Source organism: Epinephelus moara, chromosome 24 (genome assembly GCF_006386435.1).
Source record: "Epinephelus moara isolate mb chromosome 24, YSFRI_EMoa_1.0, whole genome shotgun sequence".
Classification (NCBI taxonomy): Eukaryota; Metazoa; Chordata; class Actinopteri; order Perciformes; family Serranidae; genus Epinephelus; species Epinephelus moara.
Window position 1 is genome coordinate 28,547,775 of NC_065529.1, and position 26,585 is coordinate 28,574,359.

Here is a 26,585-nt window from a genome sequence, read left to right on the forward strand (position 1 = left end):
CACTGCATTGGTCATAACACAGACAGTCGATCCTCCCAAGTCAAGCAAGATGGAGAACGGCACAGAGGGCAAGAACTTCTACATCCCCATGAACAACCGGACGGGGCTCGTGAGGAGTCCTTTTGAATATCCACAGTACTACCTCGGAGATCCCATCCAATTCAAACTGCTGGCTGCCTACATGTTCTTCCTGATCTGCACTGGCTTCCCCATCAACTTTCTTACTCTGTTGGTCACAGCTCAGAACAAGAAGCTCCGGCAACCTCTTAACTTTATCCTGGTCAACTTGGCTATTGCTGGACTGGTCATGGTCTGCTTCGGATTCACCATCACCTTTGTAACTGCCATCAATGGCTACTTTATTTTCGGACCGATGGGTTGTGCCGTTGAGGGATTCATGGCTACCCTTGGAGGTATGTTTTACCAATTTTTGTGACATTCTTACAGCATAATGTTGCTTTTGTCATATGTTTTCCATATTTCCCAGTACTGCCTAAAATATCCACTGCAAAGCTGTAGCCACCGAAACATAATTATAACCAGATGATTTTGTTTCTTGCAGGTCAGGTTGCTCTCTGGTCACTGGTCGTGCTGGCTGTTGAGAGATACATTGTCGTCTGCAAACCCATGGGAAGCTTCAAGTTCACTGGAACCCATGCAGGAGCTGGAGTAGTGTTCACCTGGATCATGGCTCTGGCTTGTGCTGCCCCTCCACTGGGTGGCTGGTCCAGGTAAATATCTAACATCAAACACCTACGAAACAGACACATTAAAGGATAGAACCGCATGTTTTTTAGTCTGCCTTAAAAACATCACTCACATGCCAACATGTACAAGGGAACACTCTTTGGTTGCTGCAATTTTTAAGCATGTGCAGGAGAAACTTAATAGAATATATGACATGTAAGTTAATTTCAGCAATATATTGATTTAGAGCCTTCGACATTAACCACACACTATAAAAAACATGGATGTAGCATCGGCAGCATCACCCTAGGGTTTCTGACAGGACTCAAAAGCTTTTGTTTGGCTGAGTGAAGCTGAAGAGGGATGAAGCACACCTTACTAATAGGGTTTTCACACCTTAAGGTGTTTTCACACCTTTGCCTTTTAGTGCCAATTAATCCAACTTGGGTTCATAATCTGACCTGGATCTGATCCAGCTATCTTGAGCACTGTGCCAGGAGCTTAATGGCTCCTGTAGCTATAGGTGCCATCCTCCTTGCATAGTGTGAAGCTGTTACCTTGAACTACAAGTATAGCTTTGCCTGGTATATTGCTCAGATAATTTCCACAGTTGTGAGCAAATGCGAACTCTGCTGTTGCTCCGTGTTAAATTGCATATAGCAAGGTTACTCTTACAGAGATGTGGACTAGTCTGGAACTAGGAACCTTCTTCCTTTATTTGATTCCTTGCTCACTAATAAGCAGAGTGAATGTTCTCACATGGTTGTAGTGATGCATTTTTAGTTTGCTTTGATTTTTCTTTGTGTGAAAAGAGACTGCATTAAGAGGAACATGCTCCAAGTTGACAAACTCAACTGATTCGGACCAGAGCAAATTAACTATAGGTGTGAAAATGCCCTGAGGCAGTATTCAATCATGCAAACAGCCCCTAACCCATGTGGAAGAACAAAAAACTAAACAAAAAAATAGTACTAGCTACTTTAATGAAATCTGATGCAGATTTATTTTATTTATTTTTTTAAATGTCTTTGTTTTTTAATTTTTCTCAGTTTCTCTGCACAGTGTCTCAGGAAAGTTTAGCACCCACAAAAGCTACAAACTAGTGACACTTAAAGAAACAAAAAGCCTGAATTAAAGTCATGCCTTCAAAATGCTGCTTATATGTTAAAGTATCGATTTATTAATACCAATCAAATGTCCTTAAAGCAGTCACAGGGAGTTTTCAACTGACCCAACAGTCTCAGTGTAAAGCCTCTGTATAGCCTACATAAGCTAATGATACAGTCACCGAGAAGACTGGCTGTGTCTATGAAGGTATTCTTAATGCTTTTTTGATTCCCTGCAAATTCAGATGAAAAAAATTACGGCCTGCAGACTGGAAGAGCCTATATTTACATTTTCCTGGGCAAAATTTTGCAGTAAGCAGTACAAGTTAAAAGAAAGCAGGAGGACATTTTTCTTTAGAGAATGGAGAGGATTGCAGGGTTTCAGAGGATTTGAAACTGATCCTAAATTGGCCCTCTTCCTCCTGGATCTATTTTATTCATGACATAAACATCAGCAACAAAGCTAGTTAACACTTTGGCTGACATAAGTTGAATGAAAATAAGTTGCATCTTTCTTACACTTGCATGAATGCATGCTTTAGTCAGATCAAGATCTTTACAGCTCGAGGCGACGGTGCTCGTAGGAAATGCCATCTTCAATCTAAGAAACACTACTGCTTTTGTCCACAAGGGGCAGTCAAAATCAAACAAAAATCCCTTGTAGTTGCTTTAAAGTATGACCAGTAAAAGTACTTTCAGAGCTGTCTTTCATTACATGCTTAAATAGTGTGTTATTGTTACTGATGTATAAATGTATAAGCAGCATTTTAATTTGAAGCTCATATTTTACAACTTGATAAGATGTGATTTTTTAACTGACCAGCACATATTTCCCTGTCAAATGTAGTCAAGCAGAAGTATACAGTAGCATTAAGTGGAAATACTTGATTTAGGTGCTGTACCTCGAAACTGTGCATACTTAAATATAGCAAATGCACTTTGGATAGCAGAAGTAGGTGAACATTTTGAAGGACAGCACGATACTGTGTTAAAGTTTCAGCTGCAGTCTGAACAGACGGTGCAACAAATTAGTTCTCTGATCTTCTGCTGTCAAACAAGATTTCATCTACAGCCCAGCGCAGTCTGACACAGAGATCTGCTCGAGCTGTCTAAAAGTGATTTTTCCACTAGGGGACAAGGATGTTTGGACTTATCCAAATATTCTGCTTCAGGCATTATTCTACAGCTGGTGAAATGTAGCGGTGTACATTTCCACACTTAAGAGCCTGCAGCATTTCCCCCTCAGAGCTCATTGACTGTACACTGTGAATTGACTGTCTCTGCTGCCCCCTCTGTTCTCACACAGGTACATCCCCGAAGGTCTGCAGTGCTCATGTGGACCCGACTACTACACCCTGGCTACAGGCTTCAACAACGAGTCATACGTCATGTACATGTTCACCTGCCACTTCTGTTTCCCAGTTTTCACCATCTTCTTCACTTATGGCAGCCTTGTGCTCACAGTCAAAGCTGTAAGTCTTACTTCCTTAACTCTACTGTGCTGTAATACCAGTCAGTGACACATTCAACCCACCAGTACTTTGTATTTGAAACCTACCCCAGCATCATTTTAAAAGCAGTTTGTGCCCCTTCTTTATGCTGTCATGTGTCTTTGATGACACAAAAAAGCTCTGTACAAGTCAGATTTATCAATTGTATGTGTCACTAATTTCCCTCTTGTTCTTCTGCTTTAACACATTTCAGGCCGCAGCTCAGCAGCAGGACTCAGAATCCACTCAGAAAGCCGAGAGGGAAGTGACACGTATGTGCATCCTGATGGTGCTGGGCTTCCTGGTGGCTTGGACCCCATATGCCAGCTTTGCTGCATGGATCTTCTTTAACAAGGGAGCTGCATTCTCAGCCACAGCCATGGCCATCCCTGCCTTCTTCTCAAAGAGCTCAGCACTGTTCAACCCCATTATCTATGTGCTGATGAACAAACAGGTCAGTCTATGGCTGCTCTGTGTGAACTCTCACTGCAGACACTTGGACCAAAGGCTGATAAGTCATCCCATGAAACTAATGGCTTTATAAATGATTAATAAATAGTTTTAAGATGAGCCATTACTCAAAACAAATTCTGGGTCACCAAGTTATGAAAATTCTATAAAGAAAATAAACCACAGTCTGCACTTATTTAAGGCAAATGCATACCTGTTATAGTAAAGGTTAATAAACCCAAAGTTAGTAAATCATCTGCAATTGTAAATGTAAATAGTAATTAATTAAATGTTCCTGCTGTAGGAGGATGAACACCAGCCACAGCCTGACAACCTAGAGGTTTTTCCTTATTAATGGTTTAAAACTGATGTATAAAACATTAGTAAATGAGCTATTAACCATTACTAAAGCCATTACAGAGTGACTTATCAGGAAGTAATTACCAACAGTCAATCACTGAGGGTGCAACCTGTCATTTATTTTGATATTTCCCATATTTAGCATTTACATATGGTTTACATCACACTATAAAGTAGTTGTAAGTAGATGTACAGGTATGTATTCATTAATGCAAACCTTTTGGATTAGTGCTGTTGAATTCATAGATTTGAGATTTAGGAACAAATGTGATTCTGAAGTCTCCCTGATTTTCTCCCCTACATGGCGATATTTGTTCTGACGCCTCACCTCTGTATGTTTTCTCCTTTACAGTTCCGTAACTGCATGCTCTCCACAGTTGGAATGGGAGGCATGGTTGAGGATGAGACCTCAGTATCAGCCAGCAAGACAGAAGTGTCTTCTGTCTCTTAAAGCTAAGCACCTCACACCTCCCGACTTCCTCTTTTCTGATGTCTTCCTGATTTTGAATGGCTGTCCTGGAATGGAAATGAACGAATGGATACCGGCGAATGATTTTCTTTTTCTGCCACAAATGGACATTGATCTCAGAAAACATGCCTACTGCAGCGTTTTTACTGTGCACATTCTCAATTTGTTTCGAGTCTGTGATAAAAAATTAAAAAAAAAAGCTGGACGCCAGCATCATATCTCAGCTCAAATAATGGTGATGGGTATGATTGGATGTGCGAGTGGGTGAGAATCATCTTTGTATATTTATGATGTGGAGAGGTTAGCGTATCTGTTGGCCTCCGTCATAATATTCTGTATATATTTTGTAAACATGAAAGTGTAGGAAAAAAGTTATTAAATGCATGCATGAAAAGACTTCTTGGTTGTTCTTATTTTCTTTGATATTTAAACAGTTGAACCTGGAAACTGAGAATTGTAAATATTAGTTTTACACTGAAGAGGACTTAATGATGGATATGCAGCCAAAATGTGTCTTCTTTGGAGCTGAAGAGCAATCCATTGACTGTTCAATTAGCCCCAACGTTGTATGCTTTCAACTCTGTCTCAATGGTATAACAGAATGTTGTAGGGTTAGGAGGCAAAAAAAATACAGGATCAAACTTTTAAACGAGCAATGAAAAGGTGTAAATTCAAAAGACATTTCTAAGTAGATTACCTCTGCTATACCCTAAGAATATAGTTAAATGACGCACAGCACATTTTGAGGTTAACCATCTCACTGACCCTAGTAAAAGACTTACAGAGGACTATGAAGTCACCAGGGTTAAACCAATAGACCAAAAAATTGATTGGATCAGGTGACAAGTACCCCAGGTAACTTCATTACAGTCAGGTCACATACAAGGGTCCAGTAGAGGATGTTCTCTAACCTCCTTCCAGGGCTTAACACCATCTGTGTTGGGACACAGGTGGGGAAAAAGAAGACTACTAACACCCTGGACATTAATTATTTCAACTTCCCCCCTCTGGTGGGTGCTATGGAGCAATGTACGCGACCACAACCCATGCAGGTACACTCTTTCTTTGCACTACAGCACAGCAGAGTTTATCCTCAATAACTTCCTAACTACTGCTTATTAGTAGAAAGTAAGGAAGTTGCAGTCACCTCCATGACTGTAACACTTCTCTGCCTTTATTGCATTGTTCTGAACCTTAGATCCTTTATCTCCCGTGACTTCCTTTCCCTATTTTGCACTGATACTGATGTAGGCTCATGTGCATGCACTTCTGCACTCAACGTTAAACACTGTTCTCTGAGCCAGTGTGGCAAATAAGATTTGCAAAAGTCTGGTGTTTATATCCCTGTCCTTTTCCTTGTTAATTGGATTAACCTGATCTAGCTTTACCACACTCCTTTTTTCTCTCTGGACTGTCATGATCCAATAGTCCTGATGGCACGATCCTAAGGTGTATCCTGTGGGTGCAGATGCCCTCCACGGGCAGGATGCAGAAGCAGGCTGAGGCTTTAGTAAGGAGCATATGGTCAGGTGGGTTAGCTCTGCACAACATGAGCAGGAGAAACCTAAGCTTCTCTGTGAGTGTAATTAAACCCGTGTAAATACCGTATTATAATACTGGCAGCCAGTTTTTATGGCCTGTCGTTTGAAATGAACCCATGACAACACATATTCATGCATGCATTTATTTATTTAACTAAGTTCATTTTTAAATATATACAATGTTTACAATTCATGATGACCAACTCAGCAAGTGACAAAAAGACTGTGTTACATGGTATATAGTTGCCCATTTGGAGAATACGGTACAAAATGTGCTCCCCCTGATGTAAGAGAGAAAATATCAAATATGTTCTGTAAGGATGTTACGTGGATTCAATGGTGCCAAATAGCTTCAACCTTTCAGGGACAGCAGCCGTGCCTCTGACAGCAGGGGGAGTCAAGCTGAGCATCCACATACATGTGTTCACAGATCGTACCAATACTTGCAATAATTCTGAATTCACATCGAAATGAAAAACACTTTCCAACATCCTTGAGAGAAAAGACAAGGTTGACGAGTTTGTTTCTGGAGCCGTTCATCACTGGTCAAGTAGTCCAGACATCCCTGAACTTCACTCAGTCCACATCCAGGATTATTCCCGATCAAACAGACAGTAGAAAGGAAAATGTCCAGGTTATGAAAATGTCTATATTTAAGACACAGACGAGACTTCTGTCTTGCTGGCAGAGACTGAGGTCTCATCCTCCACCATGCCTCCCATTCCAATAGTGCTCAGCATGCAGTTACGGAACTGAAAAAGAGCAGAAAGGGATGTTGAAATAAGGAGCATGTAATGGGCATTGTGATGGGTTTAAACACTGGAAGACGATTTTCTCTTAAACCAACCTGTTTGTTCATCAGCACGTAGATAACGGGATTATACAGGGCTGAGCTCTTTGCAAAGAAGGCGGGGATAGCTGCTGTGAGGGCGGTGAAGGCAGCTCCCTTGTTCATGAAGATCCATCCAGCGAAAGAGGCATATGGCACCCAAGCTACCAGGAAGCCGAAGACCATCAGGATGCACATGCGTGTCACTTCCCTCTCAGCCTTCTGGGTAGACTCTGACTCCTGCTGCTGGGCTGCGGCCTAAAGTGAGCGAGACCCCCCAAAAACATCATGAGAATTCACAAACACTTTTGCTGAGCTTTGAATGAAAAGCAGCTACAGAATGACTGGACTTCAGAGGTACAACATTTCATGAACTTACAGCTTTGACTGTCAGCACAAGGCTTCCATAAGTGAAGAAAATGAGGAAGACGGGAATGAAGAAGTGGACGACAAACATGTAGATCACATATGATTCATTGTTGAAGCCTGGAGCCAGAGTGTAGTAGTCGGGTCCACAGGAGCACTGCATGCCCTCAGGGAGGTACCTGTGTGAGGTTTAAGACATGGAATTATTGCAAATCATCTCTGCATCTGTACAACTATGCTTCTACGCAGTGAATTCATCAAGCCTTTGTAGTTTGTTTCTCAATACTTTTAAATCATAACTGCCAAGTTTTAGAGATTTAAAAGTTTATTGTTTCCTTTTATTAAGGGAGCTGATCCCCTTAATTAAGTCAGCCTTTCGGTCAGGACCGAGAAAGATCTCCAAACCTTCCTGACATGCAATATGTCAGCCTCTCCTATGATGCTATTTTGAGTTGTTCCATCCATTCATTAAAGGTAATGGCACTGATTGATTTACAGTGTCTTAAAGTCTTTCTAAAGTCTGAGGTTATGTGCAAAGTGTTGCTTCGCACCTTCAACTTAAGCTGTGGTCACTTCTTTGAAGTCCAGTAGCCTCCATTCAGAACTTTTAAAAGAGTAAGTGGTATTGTGCTTCCTGTGAGTATTTATGTCAGGAAGATATTGTTTCTTGGGGTTAGATCTTTAAATTTGTTTTTAATTTCCCCAAAGGATTTTATTCCGTCTTATCCAGTCAAGTCTTCCATTAATTCTTGAGTCTACCCAGTATTTTACCATATAGAGTATTTAGAAAAGTCTCAGTTACTGTCAGTAAAATGGCAAGTCCAAATGTGAATTACCTGGACCAGCCAGCAAGGGGAGGAGCGGCACAAGCCAGAGCCATGATCCAGGTGAAAAGGACTCCAGCTCCTGCATGAGTTCCAGTGAACTTGAAGCTTCCCATGGGTTTGCAGACGACAATGTATCTCTCAATAGCCAGCACGACCAGTGACCAGAGAGCGACTTCACCTGCAGAGAGAGAAGAAATCTTAGAGAGGAGCTTCAAAAGTGGACTTTTAGGTTGTTGGATGTTTAAGAAGTAAAGCCAATGGTCTTTGTACTCTAAAGTCCTGAGGAAACTTTAAAGGGAATTTTAAGAAGCTATTCAAGCATTATGAAAGACTACAGGTAGTTTTATACCTCCAAGTGTGGCCATGAATCCCTCGACAGCGCAGGCAGTGGCTCCCAGGATGAAGTAGCCGTTGACAGCAGATGTAATGGTGATGGTGAATCCGAAGGCGCACATGATCAGCCCAGCCACAGCCAGGTTGACGAGGATGTAGTTGAGAGGTTGCCTGAGCTTCTTGTTCTGAGCCGTTACCAGCAATGTCAGGCCATTGATGGGAGTTCCAGTGCAGATCAGGAAGAACATGTAGAGAGCTAGAAGCTTGAACATGATGGGATCCGCCAAGTAGTACTGTGGGTACTCAAAAGGACTCCTAACAATCCCAGTCCTGTTGGACATGGGGATGTAGAAGTTCTGGCCCTCTGTGCCATTGGGCTCGATTCCGCCGTCCCATGCCATTTTCTCTGCTCTGTTGTTCTTCTGAGCTTCTTCAACTGGAGAACCCCAAGAGTGTCTGTGGACTCGATGGTCAGAGTTGCGGAGTCTGGTTTTTATACCTCACCACTAACCCTGTCAGGACTTTGCCAAAATGGGATTAAAGGACTGAGAGAAATCAAATGAGGACGGTAATTCAACTTAACCCAGGATAGAGAGGCCACGGCCCCAAGTGATTTGCTCCACTTATGAGATACGGGGGAGTTCTCCTAATCCTGATTACAGCAGCTACAAGAAGTTTTTAACTGTTTACGAAACTGTCTCAATTAATATGGATGCCTCGATATGCCCTGGAAAAGCAAACGAGACCATCAGTAAGAAGATATGACTGAAGTTAGTTTAAAAGTTTTTTAGTCTCTAACTTCCTTTTATCCAATCTGTAGTCACATTTTCAAAACTTTAAACATAAGTAGCACAACATATGCACTCAATGAACACATTTCTAAAAATGACTAGATTCATGGATCTTTGTTGTCTTATTCACAAATGTTTGCACACAGCATGCCAGAAATGAAAACCTAATGTTCAAAACCTTAAATGTAGTATAAAGCATCTGTGTCTGCAACAACGGCAGCTCAGAAGCTCCGCTCAAACAGCTGATGAGCATATCTGAATGAACAGATCACTGAGACATTGAGAAATAGCTGATTTAAGTTGTGTGAACAGCTGATTCCTCAATCAGAAACACACACAACAAAATAATTAATTGGTTCAACTTAAAAAAATTAAGGTAAAAATTTGCATGCATCTTTTTAGGTTGAGTCTTTTATAATGTGACAACACAATTATATTAGTACACCCAGTGGGATTTGCTTTGATCTCACAAAATTTAATTAGGTTGAACCAACAAAATATTAATCCAAAAGTTGTGGTGATGTTTATGGGTGAAATTATTTTATTTAAGATATTCTAACTTATTTATTTTTATTTCATCTACTGAAATGCTTTGGATTTTGACCAACTTCTTAAAATAAGTTAATGTAACAAACATATTTTTTATGCTTTTAAAAAATTTTTACCTCATGAATAATTTTTCAGAGGATTGACTTTGTTCAGTGTGGACACAGAACAACTCAGAGGAGATGGTATAGGTTGGTCATTTTTCCTTTCTGTGTATGTTTTACTGCATTTGTGTATTTTATTTTTTACACATCTGGAAGCAGAGGCTATGTATGTTGGATTTCTTTGTTGATTTCTGGCAGCAATTTCATGTTGCTAATAAAGCTTTTAATGCAACAGTTTTGCCACTATTTTTTCTACTGTGCAGTAAAGATGGCCCATTTACTTTTAGATAGTATGTTGCCAAAAATGCACTTGCACATTTGGTGCTCAGCTGAAAAAATTAAAGTGGTTTACAGTGAAATTAAAGTGATTATAAAAAAGCAATAGACTTAATATTGTATAGAATTAAACATTAAAGTGTTTTAAAGTCATTGTGCTATTGACTGAACGTCCATCTTGGATAGAAATGATTTGATAATGAGTCGGGTTTGCAGTGTTTTAGTAGATGTAGAGTAGGGATGGGCAGCACAAGCAAAAACACTATTCGAAAATCATGGCAACTATTCAACAATTTTTCGAATAATCGCCAGCGGAAGTGCTGCAAAGCGCAGTGCACCGAAATTCTCGCCCGAGCCGGAGCACATCCGTTCACATCGGGCATTTCTCCACGCCAGTCGACAAGCGGTTCTGCTCCCAGCTGTTGTCTCCGTCACCCGGCTTGACACATTCGCTCGCGGCTCACCGCTCGCGCAGAAAACAGACCAGACACCGAAACAATCACTGCAGGTCGCGAGTCAGCCACGGAGCTGCGCGGCGCCGCCGGTGTGGATGACACAATCGGTTAACATGGGAGCCGAAAAGAAACTGGCCTCGCTTCTCGGCACTTCGAGGCTATTCGCAGCGCTTCCGCGGGCGGTGTGGCCCTGGCGTTACGGTCCCTCGCCGCCTCCTGTGTGCCTCGCTCTCAAATGACTGTGCATACTTGTTGTAGACTTGTGATACGCAAGCTTTGCCTCACAGAGTTTGCACTGCACCTCATTTTCATTTATTTTGTCAAAGTTGTTCCACACAGAACTTTTTGATGACTGTAGTAGTCTCTGCATGTTTCTCCTGTTTGTAGAAGAGCATCAAACTAGCTGGTAGCCCATCTCACACCGCTGTAGCAATCCTATACTGCCCTCGTGCGGTTAGGTGCTGAATTGCATGTCAAATAAAGGGGGGGAATAAGATGGCGAATAGTAATAGAGTGTGCCAGGGCTGACGTCAAAACCCGCAAGTTTAGCATCGCGCTGGTTCCCGGAAGAGAAAGTCAATGTGATTTTTGCATTGCGTTTTGGATTATGTCAGAAAATAAGCTCTGTGGCTAACACAAGTTTATGATACTTACAGGTTTTGTTCAGCAAGATAATCTTCACATATGAACACCTTTCATACCGCATTTGAAGCTTAAATGCGATAGCCAGAAGTAAAAAGCTAACGTTAGGCTTTAACGGACTACATGACTACTCCACGGTCGCATGACTCTTGACGTCACCGACACTAAGCTTTCAACTGATTTCGGCCGCTTTATTTTAAAAACATTGTATAATGGGGAAATCGGACTGTTTAAGCTAAATAAGCAGCACTCTTGCCTGTTCGGGGGTGATAACGTTTAATGTCCCCGACAGGGTTTGTAGTCATATTGAGCAACTTATTAGCAACCGTCTTTTTTACGACACGTAAAAGCTTAAAAATTCACAAGTAGGGTATTTACTGACGTGTTTTATGTCGTAGAACAAAACCTGAAACTTGTTTAAGCTTTTGTTAACCACAGACCTTATTTGAGGCATTTTACAAAAATCCCATTCAAAAAACGTTTTGAGAACCGGAAGTTCTAAAAGCGCTAACGGAGTTCCGGGTTTACTGGCACACTGTATAGTCGCATTAAAAAATCAATTTTTCAAAAATAAAATGACTATTTAAAATTCGAAAATCGTGACCCATCCCTAATGTAGTGTGCATAGGGAAGTTTTTTTGGGTTAAATTTTAAAATATAGAGTTAGTATTACAAAATGGAGTTTTGAGAAAAAAAACCTATTTGGCTACAGGTGTGATGGATATGTTAAGTATTAAGAGTTTAAAAAAAATATAGGTTAGCATTTGTTAGCAATTGAAGTGCATGATGTGCACTCAAAGTGTTTCTTGGAACCAGTATGAAAATTACTTGTATAAAAATTAGGCTTCGAATAACAAATCAATTATGTGTTATGTTATGAGACTTGTTTCACGGCACCCGAGGATAATGGCACCTGGCATGCCGATACAACACCATTTTATCCTGTTAAAACAATAATCACAACTTGGATTAATTGTAATGAAAAACACTTGTGATTCTTTTGATTGGTGGATCCTTACAGACTAAAGAAACATTAATAACTTAGCAGGTAATCAAGTCACCACTTGTTTTTTATCATGCAGGTAAATCTGAATGACTTACTGTCTTCTCTGGTGCTCACGATTTCAGTAAAATGAAATAAGCTGAGTTAACAATGTGTAGCATCTCCATACTGACAAAAGTTTAAACATTTATATATGTATGTGCTAAACAGCTAACTAATGTTGGCTCAAGTAGGTAGTCAACAATCCGGTTTTATACATCCAAAGAACTTCTATAACAATTAACAGCTTGGCAACCAGACCAGGCTTCTAATTGAGACAGACCTTTATTTGTCAAAATGTGTAGCTACACCAGGTTAGTAAAAGAAACTGGGTGATTAATTGGGACAAGGAGTTTTTCGGAGTGTCAGTTTTACTTACAAAATACACAAGACATGGTTGCGCATCAATATATGAATGTACATTGGTGGCTGAAACAACACTATCTAACACTTTGACTAACATTAGTTCAATGTAGCTAATGTTAGCTGCATATGTTGAGCAAAGCTTCCTGCACCAGGCAATAATTGTTTGCATTAAACTGAATGGTTATATGTTATGTTATTATATTAGCTCAAGATCAAGAAAAGTACCGCATTTCGGCTTGAACACATTATGTCAAATGGTTATATGTTTATTCTCTCCGGCCAGTAACTGTCAGTCAGTATCTGTCTCCAAATGGATGAACTGTGTATGTCATTATGCTCATTGGATTAACTTGGTCTCACCTGCTGGGTGAGCTGGCTGTTACAGCAAAAGCTGAAAGCCACAAGTTGGAACGAAAATGTGTGTTAAAGACTTATCCAATTTGTAATCTTTCATTAACACCCAGCAGCGTTATCAGTTGCCAAGCTAGAATCAAATAGTGCCTTTTGTTTATATGAAGACAGCCATTCTTAAAAGTCCAGGAGAGGTCACTGACGACAGATAACGCTGAAAGCAGCTGTCAGAGTTGGCCACATTAGTGGGCAGCAGTACTACAGATGCAAGACACTACTCAGTCCACTGTAAATCAATATGTTCAGCATATAAAATATCAGTGTTTCAGGCGATGCATCATTTTTATTTCACTGTAAGGAAAAGCTGCTTGTACAGATTAAATCCAGTTTAATGTTGTTTTTTGCTTGTTTCATGTACTACGTGCTTGTTTATTTTCTATTTTCTGCTCTTTTATGTAGGGTATTGCTTTTTTTTAATGTAGGTGTTTGCTTGTGCACTATTGTTTATGCTTGTTTTGAGCTTGTATAATGCATTTTATTGCTTGTATTATGTAGTTCATACATGTTAAGTCTTTTATTTTGTGCCTTTTTAATGCGGGCTATTGCTTTTTTTAGTGCATGTTTTTGCTTGGTTAATACTGCTTGTTTACTTATTTTTTTTACTCATGTTTATCTCATCTTTACTTGTCCTTGAATAAACTGAGCTTAAGAGCCTGTCTCATTTGATAAGAAGCAAGAAACTGTAATTAACTTAAGTGGAAGGCGATTGCGCACATCCACAAACAAGCTCATCATGTCCATCCACTTAGTGAAGAAAAAGAACTTGTACATCCTCCTCATGTCCAACAGGAAATGTGAGAAATCTTTTTGAGTGACGATAGGTTTATCTGGTAGATCACGGCTCTGCATGCTTGTCCTGATCTGAACTTGGATTTTGAATCAAGATGCTCCTGCAACCTCTCATCTACAACCTAGTCAGCTCAGATGATGATGACCTGCTTTGGTGCCTGTGCTACTCAGGGATCCACAACCACACATGGAGGTAAAGTGCAAAGGAAGATGACTTATGAGAGATGTTAATTACCTTTGGACTCTTCAGTCAGTATACCAGTGTTGTAGACTGCAGTCTGAGCAGATGACAGATGCTTTCATCACTACTGCTGCTAATTATGACAACTTTTTAAGTTCTGAGATATGTGTTGATATCTCCTTTACTCAAGATGCAGATCATTGTTAGTGCTGGCTGTTGAGAGATACAGGACATTGTCATCTGCAAACTCTTGAGCAGCCTCACGTTCACTGCAGATCATGCAGGAGCTGGTGTTATCTGTACCTGGATTATGGCTCTAGTTTAAGTTGCCTCCACATTTTTGTCTAATCCAAGTATAATATTGTATTTCATTTATATATTATATCTGTTTATATTCATTTATTTTTGGCTTTTGCCATTTATTAGACAAGATAGACTTAAGACTGTAAGGGTGAGAGAGAGGGGACAGCCATGCAGCAAAGGGCTGCAGGCTGGATCTGAACCCACTGCCACTGCAGCAAGGACAATGCCTTTGTACATGGGACCCCCACTCTAACCACTGAGCTACTGGACACCTGTTGTATTTATTTAATTTGTTAATTTAAAGGGTTATTTATTTATGGGCCCTTTCATCACGAAGATGCTTCAGGAGTCTTTACAGAAGCATTTACCTGGGGGCCAAGAATGCAGTTAGGTCGTGTTTAAGAAGACATTATCTTGGCAAAATAAAGACAATAATTATTACATCTTGCCATCAAAGGCACTGAAAACAACAAACATAACATCTTCGGCAGAGGCAGTCATAAAAGGTGAACTCAGGACTCAGCAGGAAACAATATGGTCGCTAGGTGTGCCTCTATGGGGACTTGGCGTGGGAACTGGATTGTCTATGGTTTAAGTCTCCGTGCAGACCAAGTACTGAGTGTGGACTGGAGATGGAGAAGTGCATGTTTGCCTCCTGGGCACTGCTGAGGTTCCCTTAAGCAAGGCATCCAACACCCAACCGCTCAAGGTGCCTGTCCGTGGGAAGCGCCCCGCACCTTTTTGTGTGGTGTTTAAAAATAAAAACAGAATGGGAAAACAAAATGAAAAACTAAATTCCCCCTTTCGGATCAATAAAGTATGTCTTCTTCTTCTTCTTCTCCCAGCTGCAGGATCAGAACCTTGAAGAGCACCACAAGACAGAAGAGGACATCACAGGGACAGAGCAACTGCTAACGTGCCTACTCAGCACAAAGTGGAAAATCCAACAAGACTAATGTTTGAATTACGACCACATTGGTGCAAAGAGGATGTACACCAATTGAGATGGTGAGCAGAAAAGGAACTTTAACAAAAAAAAGCTTCAGTTATTGGAGGCTGCGCTGACAGTCAAAGTGGTAGGCAAGTTTAAAATTGCATTAATACACTTTTCCTCTCAGCCTGCCCACAACGCCTTAAACATTGTATCAAAACTTTTAATGTCTTTTAAAACATGTCAGACTGCATCACAGCAGCAAGAGTCACACTGCTAAGACAGGCTAGAAGAAAGTGACGTGTATTTTTGCATCTTGATGGTCCCTGGCTTCCTTTTTGTCTGGACTCCCTACTCCACTTCTGATCATCGGGAAACGGGGGAGCTGGTTTCACTGTTTTGACAACAACAATCCCAGCTTTCTTTGCAAAGCGCTCAGCTCTGTATAATCCTGTTATCTGCAGTATGTTATGCTGAAGAAAGAGGCTGCTTCTTCAACAATACTGAAAGCCAGAACCTGTCCACTCTGCTGGATTGACTTATGTTTTATATATTTTTATTCTTTTTTTAAATATATGAAATAACAGTTATTAACAATTGCTTACCAGTAAGACAGAAGTCTTCACTGTGCCCTCTGTGTACTCTGTATTATGTGTGGACTGATCTACACAGGTTTACTGATGTGTAAAATTGATGTGTAAAAACATTTTCCGAATAAATGAATGGATGTTGGCAAACTGCAAATTTGTAATGTCATTACTGGATTTATATAATCCTGTTGTAATCTTGTCACTTGAATGAATTAAAAAATCTATTTGTAAGCTTCAGAGGTTTGTGTGACCACTTTCCATGACATTGAAGTCAATAGACCTGTGAGTTCTGAGTTGACCCTCGCAGATCCCAGTCATGTCCTCAGCCCTCATGCTAAGTAACCATTAAGACATGAACCACTCGTCTGTTAATCACAGGCATTTGAAGAGGGATTTAACCTGCAAAAACAATTGCCAATATTACAGCATTCTTTCCTTTATTACCACTTCCTTTTTGATCCAATATGTAAGATTATTTACAGTTAACTCTTAACATTGAAATCATTTAATATTGGTGATCAGGACCAGACAGCAGATACATAACTGAAGTAACAGAATCATCTTCTAACACATCATTAAAGGTACACTTTACAGGATTGTCCTTAAGAACAATGTATAGACTCATACAGAAGTTAACCTTCTCAGTCATCACTTAAGACCATTCCTGCATAGTAAACCTTAAGCGTGTGCCATGCATTCTGCTGAGCCAATAAGGTGTAATTAGGCTGATGCAAAGGTCATGACTACATAATGTGGTTACAGCATTACTGTGAGCCAGTGTTGGAAAGCAACAAAGTACATTGACCACATTCATGCAAGACCAAAAACTGAAGTACTTGTATGATGCTTAAGTGTTTCTATTTTTTGCCTTTTGATCCACAACAAATATGACAGGTTTAGTCAGGGTGCTGGCTAAACTCCTTTTCAAAAACATGATCAGTGTATGAAATACAATGTACTATAAGTTAATTCAAATGCTGTTTACACATGTCAGTGATGCAGTAATATCAGTCTATTTATTGAACAATGTAATACTCTGAAATTAACCATTATGAGTGCTTTTATTCTCATATTTTAACTTCATTTCACTGTTAAGATTTATTTACCCCCGAGAATCTTGGCACCCATCAGCCATCCTCTGATGATGATAACGCCTTTGGGTGCAGTGGCCAGTATTTTGGGAGTTCAGGTGTAGCCAGCAGATATCTGGGCCAAGACTTCCTCTTCCTTGTGCTGCTCATTGTTTGCAATTCGATTAGTAATATGATACAGGTCCAGACAACATTTTAGTCAATCTCTATGAACAGATGAATTAGAGAAAATAGGAATTATAAGAGCTAACTCTTCGCCAGGGCTCTGAGGTTGGATTTTGGCCAATGTATTCCACCTCTTTTGCTCTCCACATAGAACACTGCTCACAATAAAATCTTGCACCTTTGCCTACAGATTCTGCAGATGTGTGCAGATATCTGTTCAAAATAAAGGTGTGGGTCAACTTTGACCCAAATGCTTGCAATCCGCTCACCACCTGTTGAGAACTGCTGACCATGGGGTTCCTGGATGCGGTGAAGTTAGTTTAGTTCACTCAGGATTCAGCGTCTCCTTCCTCAGTGTAGGCAATGTAGCTCACCTCCCTGTCCTGGCATTTACCTGCTGGTGCTTGACTGAGTGGCTGTCAATGGGTGGTTGTGGCTTAGGAGGTACACCGGGTTGTCAATCAATTAGGTGGTTCAATCCCCAGCTTCTCCAGGCCACATATCAAAGTGTCGGCCTGCAGTGTTAAAGCAGAGATTTGAAATGAAGTCCAATTAGTTAGTGCTTTATTGACACCTCTCAAAGCACTTTCACACTACTTGTCACATTCACCCATTCATATACACATTCATAGTCTGGTAGCCATGGCTACTGTACAAGGTGCCAGTCAGTTTAGACGTTCACCAGACCTGATCGCACAGCCCTCAAGGAGCATTTTTTAGTGGGGTTCAGTATCTTGCCCGAGGATACTTTGACATGCGGACTGAAGAAGCCTGGCATCGATCTGCTGACCTTGCAATCAGTGGACGACTCGCTCTAACTCCTGATCCAGAGCCTCCTTCTACTGCCAACCCGGGTGAAACTGAATAAGAAGACAGGTGGGTGGAGGCTTCAAAATGGGAGTCCACAAACCAATGGGCAATGTTGCGGTGGCTACTCTGTTACTACATACAGTATGTGGTGTAAATGAGCAAGTGTAATAAAATGCATTTGCTATGGATGTTATCTTGCACAGCATTCGTGTCCGTGTGCATACAAGAGAATATGAGTGCAGGATGTGATGATACTCAGAATAACTCAGTCAAGCTAAACCTGCTGAAATGTTACACTTTCTGCTGTGACTATGTGTAAATGTGTGAATGTGTGAAATGCAGTGCATTTTCTCATCGTTATATGTTTTACTGGTTTACCAGTGGCATAATTTTCATGTAGAATGTAATAAAGAAAGAATATATAGAATGGACCAGATAATAAACACAGTATATGTTAAAGGAAATGTGCTCCTGTGTTCAGTTAACTCTTGAACTATATATGATGATCTGATTAAACCATAAATTCACAGATCTGAGATACAGAATAATTTTTAGTCTCTTTGTTGTTGTTGTCTTTTTAAACAGATAATGTGTATATTGAAAAGACAGCAGTCTGTATCCAACATAGAGGCAAGATAAAGTAATATCCAGCTGAGACAAATAAAGAGAACAAGAAAATAAAATGAAAAATGTTTTCCTTGTTGGCAAGTTTATATTGAAGGCCTTCCATTTGAATCACATTGCCAAGCTCCCTCAGCCATTGATGGAATGTGGGGCTGGACACTGACTTCTGACTTCCAACCCAAATATGGCGAGAAAAGGTAAATGGACCTACACTTGTGTGGCACCTTTCCAGTCTTCCGACCACTCAAAGCGCTTTTACACTACGAGTCACATTTGCCTATTAACACACATGTTCATACATCGATGGAACAGCCACCAGGAGCAATTTGGGGTTCAGTATCTTACTCAAGGATACTACAACATGCGGAGTGAAGGAGCCACGGATCAAACCACAATTTTTTCACATTAATTCTGATGGGTCTGGTGTTATTGTTTTATTATAAGCCTTTGATATATAATCAAATATAAGCGAACAGGACTAGAGCTTGGGGCACAGCCATAGTCGATGGGCAAGCGTGCCCGTGCCCTGCTTACATTTACCACACAAGGGGGAGACTATAGGATATATACTCCAGAGCCTTTGTGATGATTTTGGTTCCTGTGGTATGTTTTTGTGTTTGCTCTCTCTCCCTCCCCTCTTTTCTGTTCTGCAGTGCATGTGTGTGTCAGAGGGTGTGGCTGGCTTCTCCTGCAGCAGCAGATGAGGCACACCTGTCTTCACTCACCTCATCTTCCTGTCTACAAAAGCCTGGTCTTCACTCCACTATGCTGCCAGATAATTCCGTCATGTTCGGTCGTCCTTTGTGCCTCACCGTGTGCCTGAGTTTTTTCAATCCATCCTTCAGTGAATATTCTACGAGCCAGCCAGCTCCCTGCCTTCACTGCCTGCTCTTTTGTTTTTTCTTGTTATTAATAAACCTTTTTTGTTACTTACCTGCATCAGTATCTGCTTTGGGGTCCAAACAAAACCGGAACTTAACAGCCTTGCTTTTGTGCAATGGAGTCTATGTACAATTCTGAGTAGTATAAGTCTATGTCTAATATTTATGGAATTGTTGTATATCTTGATAAGATCAGTGATTTCAGTACCCAACTCTTCTGTCCAAGCACTCCTAAATTGGAATATATAGAAAATACAGAATATAGAAAAGAGACTGACCCATTACTTTTGGGATCATGGCGGGCGAGGCTGTTAAGTGTGGTGTGTTTAGGCATGTTTTCATATTGTGGTAAGTGAGTCTTAATATAATTTCTTATTTGGAGGTATCTAAAAAAGTGTGCTGAAGGTAGATTATAAAACTGCTGCAGTTGTTGGAAGGAAAGTAGGGTCACAGACAGGTAGAGGGTGGAATCTGATGTTGGACCTGTGTCGGCTGAAGGGAGGAGGGTGCAAAGGAACCAGAGAAGTTGAGACAGAGTGGGGGAAGTCAAAGGGGAGGGAAACGGATCAGGTGTGCTTAAATACTTTTAGTGCGGAAATGGATGAGATTGAGGCGTGGTCTTTGTTTCCAAACTTAGTTATAAAACATGATGACAGAATGCAATTTCTTAAAGTAGTATAATGGTAAAGACCAGAATACATTGAGACATTTGGGGGAGCATAACCATTTTTAAGGCGTTAATGCGGTGGACTAAAGAAATTGGCAGTATGTTCCAGTATTCAGTATTTCTGTTCAGTTGTTGGATCTTACTTTCCCAGTTGGAATTTAAAAGATCACCATATTTTCGAGTTGCGGTAATACCCAAACTCTTGATTTGGTTATTTAGAATTCTGAACAGCATTGTATGTAGAAACTCTAAGACAACATTATCTAATATTGGAAGTAACTCGCTCTTTTCCTAGTTAATAGAGTAATCCCAAAGACCTAAGAAAGTTCCAGTTAAACCCAGAGGAGGAAGAAGAGACAATTTGGGACACGATAAGTACAAAGTTATGTCATCTGCATAAAGTGACAAATGGTGGTTTGTTTCATGTATTTGAATAGGGATATAATCAGGGTTTGTTCTGATCTCACTGACCAGGCCTTCCATGCATTGATTAAATAAATGCGGCGAGCACGAGCAGCCTCGTTGAACACCTCTATGTAGAAAATGGCTGTGATATCTCCCCACTGGTATTAATGGAGGCCTGTGTTTAGGTGTAGAAGATCTTTATCCAGCTTATTATGGTCAAATGCCTTTCTCTGTGTCTAAGGCAATGACCACACACTCTTCTCCAGGGTCCAACCCGGTCTCACTCCGAAGTTGTTGAAATCCGGCACTTGGGCAGTGACTTGCGGCATCAGACGCTGACGAACAAAGCTGTCCTTTAACATCGGCATGATACGTGGCCGGTCAGCAGTGTCATGGGGAAACATGGTGGGACAAGAATGAAAGTGAAGGTGATGAAAGTCCAAGTAGGGTGGGTGGGAGTGGAGGTGGATGGGTCCAACAAACACCAACTTTCACACGGGAGAGCGGTGTTTGCGTTCCATAAGATTATAAAGCCAAACCTCGTTCTTTTTGCCAAAACCTTACCATGTGTTTTTGTTGCCTAAACCCAACCACATGTGTTAGTTGTTGAAGGAAAAAAAACGCCATCCATCCACCCTGTTCTCATGAAAGTGATATATCAAGAACGCCTTGAGGATATTTCTTTAGATTTGGCACAAATGTCCATTGGACATAAGCATGAACTGATTAGATTTTGGTGGTCAAAGGTCACTATGACCTCAAAAAATACATTTTTGGTCATATATCAAGAATGAATGTGCTTATTATGGCAAAACTTCACAAAATGTCAAAGGTCAATTTCACTGTAACCTCCCAGTTTTCTGAAAAAGCACTTTTCAGGCCATTATTTAACACCATAACTCAGGAACAGAAGGGGAGACATTTGTTCAGATACCAAATTGGTATCCATCTTAACACTGTGGTGATCCATCCATCATACCCATGATCTGTAGTTTCTTTGCAGCAACATCCATGTTTTAGGCATTGTCAGGAGTCATGGCGACATATGGGTCTGGACAGACATGGATGCAAACTGCACCTTGACTTGTTGTCAGAGGCATACAACCACAAGCTAAGTCGAGTCTGGGCAAAAGATAAGAGTAATACTGACAAAAAACATTTATTGGTGTGGTTTTCCCTGAAGGTCAAGTCAAGTTGGTTTAATGCCAAAGACTAAAATCTAGAAAGTTTGCCTCAAGAGGCTTTAAAATCTCTACAAAATGTGACATAATCTATCCTTGAACTGAAAAAGAAAAACTTTAGACCCTTTGATAGAAAATAACAGAAGTCATATTGCGCTGTGGATTAGGTCTCGAAACATAAAATAATGCACATTCTGTGTCACATCCTCAATACATCCTTCGTCATTTTACTTTCAAGCAGCAGAGAAAGGTCTGAAGTGTAAATACTCAACAAGCGTCAGGCTACAGACATGGATACTAGTATGTCATCCTGCTTAAATCCTTTATTGTAATCTTTGGCGAATCCTCTTGCAGCCATAAGACCGGAGAGCATTCCAGGAACTGCGGCTCAACTAATTAGTCGCGTTAGATTAACAGTAATTGTTTTAGGGCAACAGGAACGGCAGTTGAACTCCTGAGAGAATTCCTGAGATATGATAACGAGCGAGACAGATGGCAGATGTATTCACTATGTTAGCAGATACAACCTCACGTGTTGCAAACTCTAGTGCACTGGAAACACAAATAAAAAAGTGATGCATTTCTTACATCTGAAGTGGCTAAAGAAATTAATCTCACTGCAGTTTAGACACTGAATTATTTGTGTTAATTAAATAAATCTCTTACTTAGGGAGTATACTGACAGCTCTACAGGTGGAATCAGTATGTTTCAGCAACATTTTTTCCAAAGCTGAGTAAGCACACCCCTGAAAACATGACACAGAACTTCACAGATATTCTGTTGCCTGGATGATTAGGCACTGTGACATACAGTGTTGCTTTAGATCATAGCCTAGCTCATTCAGATTAGTCATGACATGAGCAAGGACATGAGTCTGAAGGAGTAAGAGCATTCCTTCATGCCTGCACACAGCTTGTGAACTACAGGGGAGCCAGATGGAGCTTGGCTCTTTTACAACAGTAAGACATGAGCTCCCCTGATTTGTTATTTATTTATTTATTCATCTTAAATATTGACAGTATGCTATCTTTATCATACATATTACATATTATTGATGTACGTTTCATGCCATCAGCTCATTTTCATGCAGATACTGGCGTGCATGCTATTCTTGCCGTCAGCCAGCACATGCAGCAGCAAGCTCGCAAATAAACAACTTAGCTAACAAACAATTTTGATAAACAGCAACCCATATGTGAAAATTTCATCTTCTTCGTTTGCATTTTTTTTGTACTGTACCCACATGGCTTTTGCATTTTCATTTTCTCTTACTCTAATGCCCTGCACATGCACTCCACTCCATCTCACCCATCAGTGCTCTAGTAGGTTTGACTGTGATGGTCACTTACTGATGAACACATTAAGGTGAACTGAATTGCCAGGACTAGAGGTGATACTCCCACTGCAGACTGACTGTTAACAATAAATCTTATGTTTGATTTTTTTTTAAATGTCAAAATTAAATTAAATTAAATTAAATTAAAAAATAAAATAGTCTCCCCTCCCTCTGGGTAGTGCTTCAGTCATTTAAACTTAGATATCAGAAAAAAGAAAACTTTCTTAGTGCCATTCAGTCTGCATGTCAAAGCGCTATTATCATTTTCTCAGTTTTTTGTTTAACACTTATACATTTGTGTGTTCATAGGCTGTTCTGCTGTATCTGTGTCTTAATTGCACTCTGCAGAGGATATTGTACCCCGCTTTAGCTGGTCATTTTGTATTACACTATGATGTTTGGCTTTGATACCTGTGTGGAGGTTTGATGCGCCTTACGATTAACTGATTATATCAGATGTGCTGGCATAAAGCAAGTAGGCCTGCATGCTTGCAGCTATAAATGTTTCTTTGTGTCAGTAGTCACAGTCAGTCTTCTCTTTGTGTCTCTGCCTGTGAATGCAAAACAGCATTTCTTTTTTTAATTCACAAAAGCCTGAATGTTACATTGGCATCATCTGAAGTTGTAACTAATTGTCAAAATAGCTGTAATTGTAATACTAAACACCTCTCTGCAGCCCACATACCCTTGAGAATTGAGTGTAATATTAAACTGTTAAATAAATACTCCCACATGCAGTTGAGATTCTAGTTTAAAATGTTTTTAAAATGTATGTTCTTCCTCAACTCACAGCTGAAGAGTGCAAGTGCAAGCTGGGAAACCTCCTGAGTTATCCCACTGTAGACCACAAACACACTCACGTGTGCGATGCTGTACCGCCCCCTTGAGGCCAACATCACTACACTAGCTTTAACATCATATCTGCAGTGTGTGGTTTCATGAATCAAACAAGCATACATCTTTTAAAGTGGGAAGTTACACATAATTTCTTCTCTAGTGGAACAAACTATGACAAATATATCAAATAAAGAGAGCAAAAGCTTATTGTATTGTTTCAAACAAGCTGGATGCTCTACTGGAGAGCTCTCAAGTGATAAAACAGGCAGAGGACGCCCCCTGCAGGTGTCTACAAAGAAGTGAAACATGTCTTTGCACCATCACAGTGGACAGTGTGCTCCACATTGTGCTCCTTCTCTAAATAAAAGCCTTGGCTGCTTCATGCTCTGCTGGTGGGCAACACAGACATAACCAAGGACACATGTTACACACAGCAGTGTATAACATGTTGCCGCTCACAGGGGATTAATTACATATAAATGCACCCTTCTCCCATACCCGATAGGCCATCTATCACATGATGTAGCCCTTTATTTCCTGCTGTTAACCTGACCCTAATTGTCATGCTGGGGGTGCATACACTGTAATTTTCTTCAAAGAGCGTGCTGTGGACACCTGCATGTGCTTAGTGTCTCTGTCAGGGGGCCGGCTGAGACTCGGGTCGGCTCTTTTTGTTCTAATTGCTCGGATCAGAAAAGAGGAGCTGCATACAGAGGTCTTAATAACAAACTTGGGGATGCACCAGATAATTTTCCAGGCTAATGTTCACTGTGAAGGGACCTGCAGGAGCGACACGAGCTCTGCTGGATGAGGCAAGCAACGGATATCTTCCATAATAAGCTTTATTGATTAGATAATGTATGAGCATCATGATATTGTCATATTATTATTGTTAGTATTTTAGGTTTGGTTGTTGGAGACACAGTGACTACAATGATGTCATAAAGGAGGTCAAAATATTTGTTTTGGGAAACTTGGAAACGTAAGTGCACCATAAAACATCAAGGACCAGGATGGAGTAAGTGCTGGTGCTGACATTTACATAGATGTGTGCGATTAGATGTGTCAGCAACACTATGGTTCCAGTTCCAGGCGTGAAATTTCAATCTCTTTTGAAAGGTGACAGCAGAGAACAAGAAAATCAGTGTGATTGGAGCTGTCTGATATATCAGCTTGCTGCAGAAACCAGGTCAACCTGCTGAACAGCAACAGCAGGTGATGTTGAGACTAAAACAAATATGGCAGTGAATTTACTGTCACTTTTGAAGTCAGCTGAATTTTACTCATGTTGCCCAAATCACAAGGGCTTTACAATCTATACATCTTCAGACTGTCGACAGGAAGAAATCTCATATAGGAGTATAAACCCTTTTGACATTACACGACTGTTCTCACAGGCTGTGCAGTATATGACGAGTAAACTGCACATCATGTGTAAGATTGGAGGAATGCCCCTTTAAATCAGTGGTCATGAACACAGTTTTTATTCAATTAAAATACCTGCTTCACTTGTGTTAGTTGGAACCTGCTGATTTTTAACAGAAAGAATTTCACCCTTAACGCCAGGCATTGTACATTTCTGCAAACCGCGGATATGTTACATTTGTACATGTCATATGTATGGCGTAGCAAAGATGACATGTAGTCTACAGAAGCAAAGTTTCTCGTTAGTAGGATGAGGGGATGGTGGATGTTGTGACACTTGCAGCAGACCACTGATCCCAACCAACAAAAGCGGGTATTTTTTAAGGAGATGCCCAGACCTGTCCAGTTGGGTTTGTAGCCACACAAGCGTATATTTTTTAGCAACAGATCGGGACATTTCCAACCATGTTTGTAGCAACAAAAGCAGGTATTTTTTAATGTGAGGCTGGTACATTTCCAGCTATGTTTGTAGTGAACAAACTAGGTATTTTAAGCCAAACAAAATGTTTTTTATGAATCCTAACCAAGTTTTTTGGGGGCCTTAACCTAACCACACAATAACCCAAGCGTTGCACAACATAAAACTGTTAACTGAAAACTGAAACATAAAGAAAGTTAAGGTTCAACATACCTATGATTCGTACAAATGTAACATATCTGTGGTTTGGCGAAACGTACGATGCCAAATTATATTTTGCTGTTTGGGTTGGGAATTTACCTAAAATAAAACAATGATTTGTGAAAGTGGCTACCATTACTCATCCAAAATTTAAATCATCAACATATTTTTTTTGCTGATGAGATAATTCATCCATGTAAGCAAACTCTGTCAATGACAGATATCGAACTCCACGGACTGTGTGGTGGCTGGAGTGGTAAGAGGTTTTGCGGATTAGTTAGTATCATGTTAACTGTCTTAGAGAGGATGAAACAGACACCCTGAGGGATTATCCCTTCAGCCTTTGCAGTTGAGATAATCCTGATACACACAGCGTCAAACATGCTTTAATGTCTACGCCGGTGTCTCCATAAAAGTCAGCACTCATTACCGATTCCCTGTATTGGTTTCCCACATTTCTTTCTCAGTATTTCCTCACTCCTCTGCTCTGTTCCCTTTTCCATGGAAATGAAGAGGCTGGTATAAGAGAAACCATGGCAACAACCGCTCCACAGTGGATACACTCACTTTGATATCAGTTACTGGAAACCAGAGCAACACTTCAGACACACTTGACGTTAAACAACAAACTGAATTTAATGTCTGACATGAACTTATT

General features: G+C 40.4%; 2 protein-coding genes across 2 annotated transcripts; one reads left to right on the forward strand and one right to left on the reverse strand.

The window, feature by feature from the left end:
• LOC126385962 (green-sensitive opsin-like) lies at positions 1-4,899 on the forward strand. The gene is made up of 5 exons (XM_050038011.1): positions 1-413; positions 563-731; positions 3,100-3,265; positions 3,498-3,737; positions 4,446-4,899. Exons 1-5 carry the CDS (start codon positions 50-52, stop codon positions 4,542-4,544), a joined length of 1,038 nt encoding a protein of 345 aa, XP_049893968.1. The 5' UTR covers positions 1-49; the 3' UTR covers positions 4,545-4,899.
• Positions 4,900-6,248: 1,349 nt separating this feature from the next.
• LOC126385960 (green-sensitive opsin-like) lies at positions 6,249-8,921 on the reverse strand. Its single transcript, XM_050038009.1, has 5 exons — positions 8,475-8,921; positions 8,135-8,303; positions 7,312-7,477; positions 6,951-7,190; positions 6,249-6,855 (listed from the first exon to the last, which is right to left on the reverse strand). Exons 1-5 carry the CDS (start codon positions 8,857-8,859, stop codon positions 6,757-6,759), a joined length of 1,059 nt encoding a protein of 352 aa, XP_049893966.1. The 5' UTR covers positions 8,860-8,921; the 3' UTR covers positions 6,249-6,756.
• Between the last annotated feature and the right edge of the window lie 17,664 nt (positions 8,922-26,585).

Bases quoted from the DNA above. Each gene is read 5' to 3' on its own strand.
- LOC126385962 (XM_050038011.1), top strand. From the start codon at position 50: ATGGAGAACGGCACAGAGGGCAAGAACTTCTACATCCCCATGAACAAC. The intron at 732-3,099 runs GTAAATATCTAA...GTTCTCACACAG, and splicing joins CCACTGGGTGGCTGGTCCAG to GTACATCCCCGAAGGTCTGC. The intron at 3,738-4,445 runs GTCAGTCTATGG...TCTCCTTTACAG, and splicing joins ATGTGCTGATGAACAAACAG to TTCCGTAACTGCATGCTCTC.
- LOC126385960 (XM_050038009.1), bottom strand. From the start codon at position 8,859: ATGGCATGGGACGGCGGAATCGAGCCCAATGGCACAGAGGGCCAGAAC. The intron at 7,478-8,134 runs GTAATTCACATT...AACCTCACACAG, and splicing joins CCCCTTGCTGGCTGGTCCAG to GTACCTCCCTGAGGGCATGC. The intron at 6,856-6,950 runs GTTGGTTTAAGA...GCTCTTTTTCAG, and splicing joins ACGTGCTGATGAACAAACAG to TTCCGTAACTGCATGCTGAG.